Below are 2,401 nucleotides of genomic sequence, written 5' to 3' on the forward strand. Positions count from 1 at the left end.
CAAAAGAGACGACATAGCGTTGGGGGAAGAGGGTTGGGGAGATGATGGAGGTAGGAGGAAAAGGAGTGACGAGAGCAAGTGCGTCATTATATGCTCTCGATCTTCGGTACTCGATTATGTAATCACTTCGATATATTGTTTAAAGGTAAAAACAAATTATATTATAAGTCTGACAGAGTGATTGTTAACATTATTAATATATATAATTGTGTATTATCCTACTAAAAGTATTATAATCAACTTACAAGCACAATACAATATTTTTATAACTATTATAATCTATCAACTATTATTGTAGATATCTTATAATATAATTTTAACAGATTATAATAAGAGTTGAGTACTTGTACCTTACATGTAATGTTGTAATAAGACTATTAGTAAGCTTACTTGCTCTAAAACATGTTTGTAGTTTAATAGAAACTTTGTATATTTCTTACATTTATATACAATCATTATAATTACATTATAAGTAAAATATAAGTGTTATTTTAGAATGTAATACTTATGAAATCATTTTATTAGGTTACTTTTGCTATTATTAAATACATTTGTTGCGACTTTTTCGTGATGGCATCACCCATCTCAAAATCACCAAAGTCTGCCATCTCCACTTCGTGCACGCTACTGCACATTGTGTGCAGATATCCGAACGGGCAGCCATACAGTGAACTATCGGCGGAGAGCGAGTCGAATTCGCTGTAGTCGTCAGAATCGGCGGTAGATGCTGATGAAGAGACACTCACAGTACTTGTAGTGTATGATGAGCTGCCTCTCGCCTCGTTCTTTTCCCAACAGCATCCGCAACAGAAGAGGAAGGATGTGTTCTCAGGCCGTTTGATGTAGTCTTCAACACCACACTTTGGTCGTCGCTCGGTCCCTGCAAGTTGAATAGCGTGCGTGTGTGAATTAAGGTCGAGCAGGTTGTGGAGGCTGAGGCTGTGCCTGTGAGACAAGTTTAGAGTGATTAGCGAGTGAAAATAAGAGAGAAAAGGTGGACGCACCGTGACAGTGTACAGCAAGTGTAAGTGGTGCACCAAGGTTGGGATCCGGAGCGTTGAACAAGCTGATTTGAGCAGCAAGCAAAGCCATGTCCGTACGTGCACATCACATGCTCTGACTACGTCTCACAATTGGAGGTGCAGAGAACTTAGGCGTTGTGTGTGATTGCAAAGGTGTATCTCTGGGACGTTCTGGCTCGAAGGGAGAGAGTGATGTGGGTGATGTGAACGGACTCGGCTCAGGAGGGATAAGCGATGGCCACTGCTTACCTTATTCGAAATGGTGTCATGGACAGCACTGAGGAATGTAAATGTGTGTAGGGCAAATCTGTCAAGAGTGATGTCAAACAAGGATTGTACAAAGGAGTAGAACACGTACAGCGTCAAGGAGAGGGTGGTACTATAGGAGTGGTTGTACATGAACATTGTCGCGAGTATGCTTGCATGTACTCGTCAAGTGTTGCTTGCACTACGGAGCAGGAAGAAGTATGCAAATGTGTGGAGTTATTAGAGAAGTCGTTCGGCACTGGTCAACAATGCGGATGTGCAAATGTGAATTCAAAAAGGGAGACGAACGTAAAAAAAGGAGGACAATGAAGGGGAGGCAACGCAAGCAGTGGGACGAGGAGCAGAAGGGATGGAAGGGAGACAAAAGGTTGGGAGGAGAGGGAGGAGCAACTATTGTACAGGCTATTATGAAGTGGACTGGCTGCTTACTGCTTTACATTGAAGGGCAGTGTGGTCAGCTCAGTGGCACAACATAGGATCTGAGGCTCTGTACAGGCACTGTAACAGTAGATTGGAGAGACAAGTTGTAGCAATGTTTATTGTCTGTGTTGTTGCACTCGGAGTACCTGCTGGAGGACACTTGCAAGCAGAGGACTAGGCTGGAGAGAACAAAAGCAACAACATAGTGTCAGGGCAGAGGGTTAGACTTAGAGAGATGGTGGAGGTCGGAGAGAAAGAGTGACAGCTGTAAGAGCGTCATTATATGCTCTCGATCTTCAGCGTTGATTATGTAATCGATGTTCGTGATAGTAGCAAAGCTGTAAAACAAAACCAATATTATATTTAGATGCAAAAGGAAAGCACTATTTTACTTTATGATACAGTTGATAGTAATCTGACATGTCTATATTACTTTTAACACATTAATATAGTCTTTACAAGTATCTGAATGTGTTAGCAACAGTGTAGAGGGGACCCAAAGGCTTAGCAAGGGGACCCAGGCTACAACTATCCTACACAACAGAAATACAGAACACAAGCACTGGAACATAGTCAGAACTTGCAGAACAGGTGGGGAGAGAGAGTGAGACAAGAGTAGAGTATATAGAGTGAGCCTAAGAGTACAGGACTACCTAGAGTAGATGAGATCAAGACTACAGGACCAGTCTGAT

At 42.0% G+C, this 2,401-nt stretch overlaps 1 protein-coding gene across 1 annotated transcript; it reads right to left on the reverse strand.

Moving 5' to 3' along the window:
- Positions 1 to 521: 521 nt before the first annotated feature.
- FOMMEDRAFT_24383 (uncharacterized protein) lies at positions 522 to 1,930 on the reverse strand (the record flags this gene model as incomplete). The annotated part of the gene is made up of 4 exons (XM_007272156.1): positions 1,719 to 1,930; positions 1,272 to 1,470; positions 1,005 to 1,193; positions 522 to 945 (listed from the first exon to the last, which is right to left on the reverse strand). The coding sequence occupies exons 3-4, from the start codon at positions 1,106 to 1,108 to the stop codon at positions 522 to 524; spliced, it is 528 nt and encodes a 175-aa protein (XP_007272218.1). The 5' UTR covers positions 1,109 to 1,193; positions 1,272 to 1,470; positions 1,719 to 1,930.
- Between the last annotated feature and the right edge of the window lie 471 nt (positions 1,931 to 2,401).

This window comes from Fomitiporia mediterranea (genome assembly GCF_000271605.1).
Source record: "Fomitiporia mediterranea MF3/22 unplaced genomic scaffold FOMMEscaffold_223, whole genome shotgun sequence".
Classification (NCBI taxonomy): domain Eukaryota; kingdom Fungi; phylum Basidiomycota; class Agaricomycetes; order Hymenochaetales; family Hymenochaetaceae; genus Fomitiporia; species Fomitiporia mediterranea.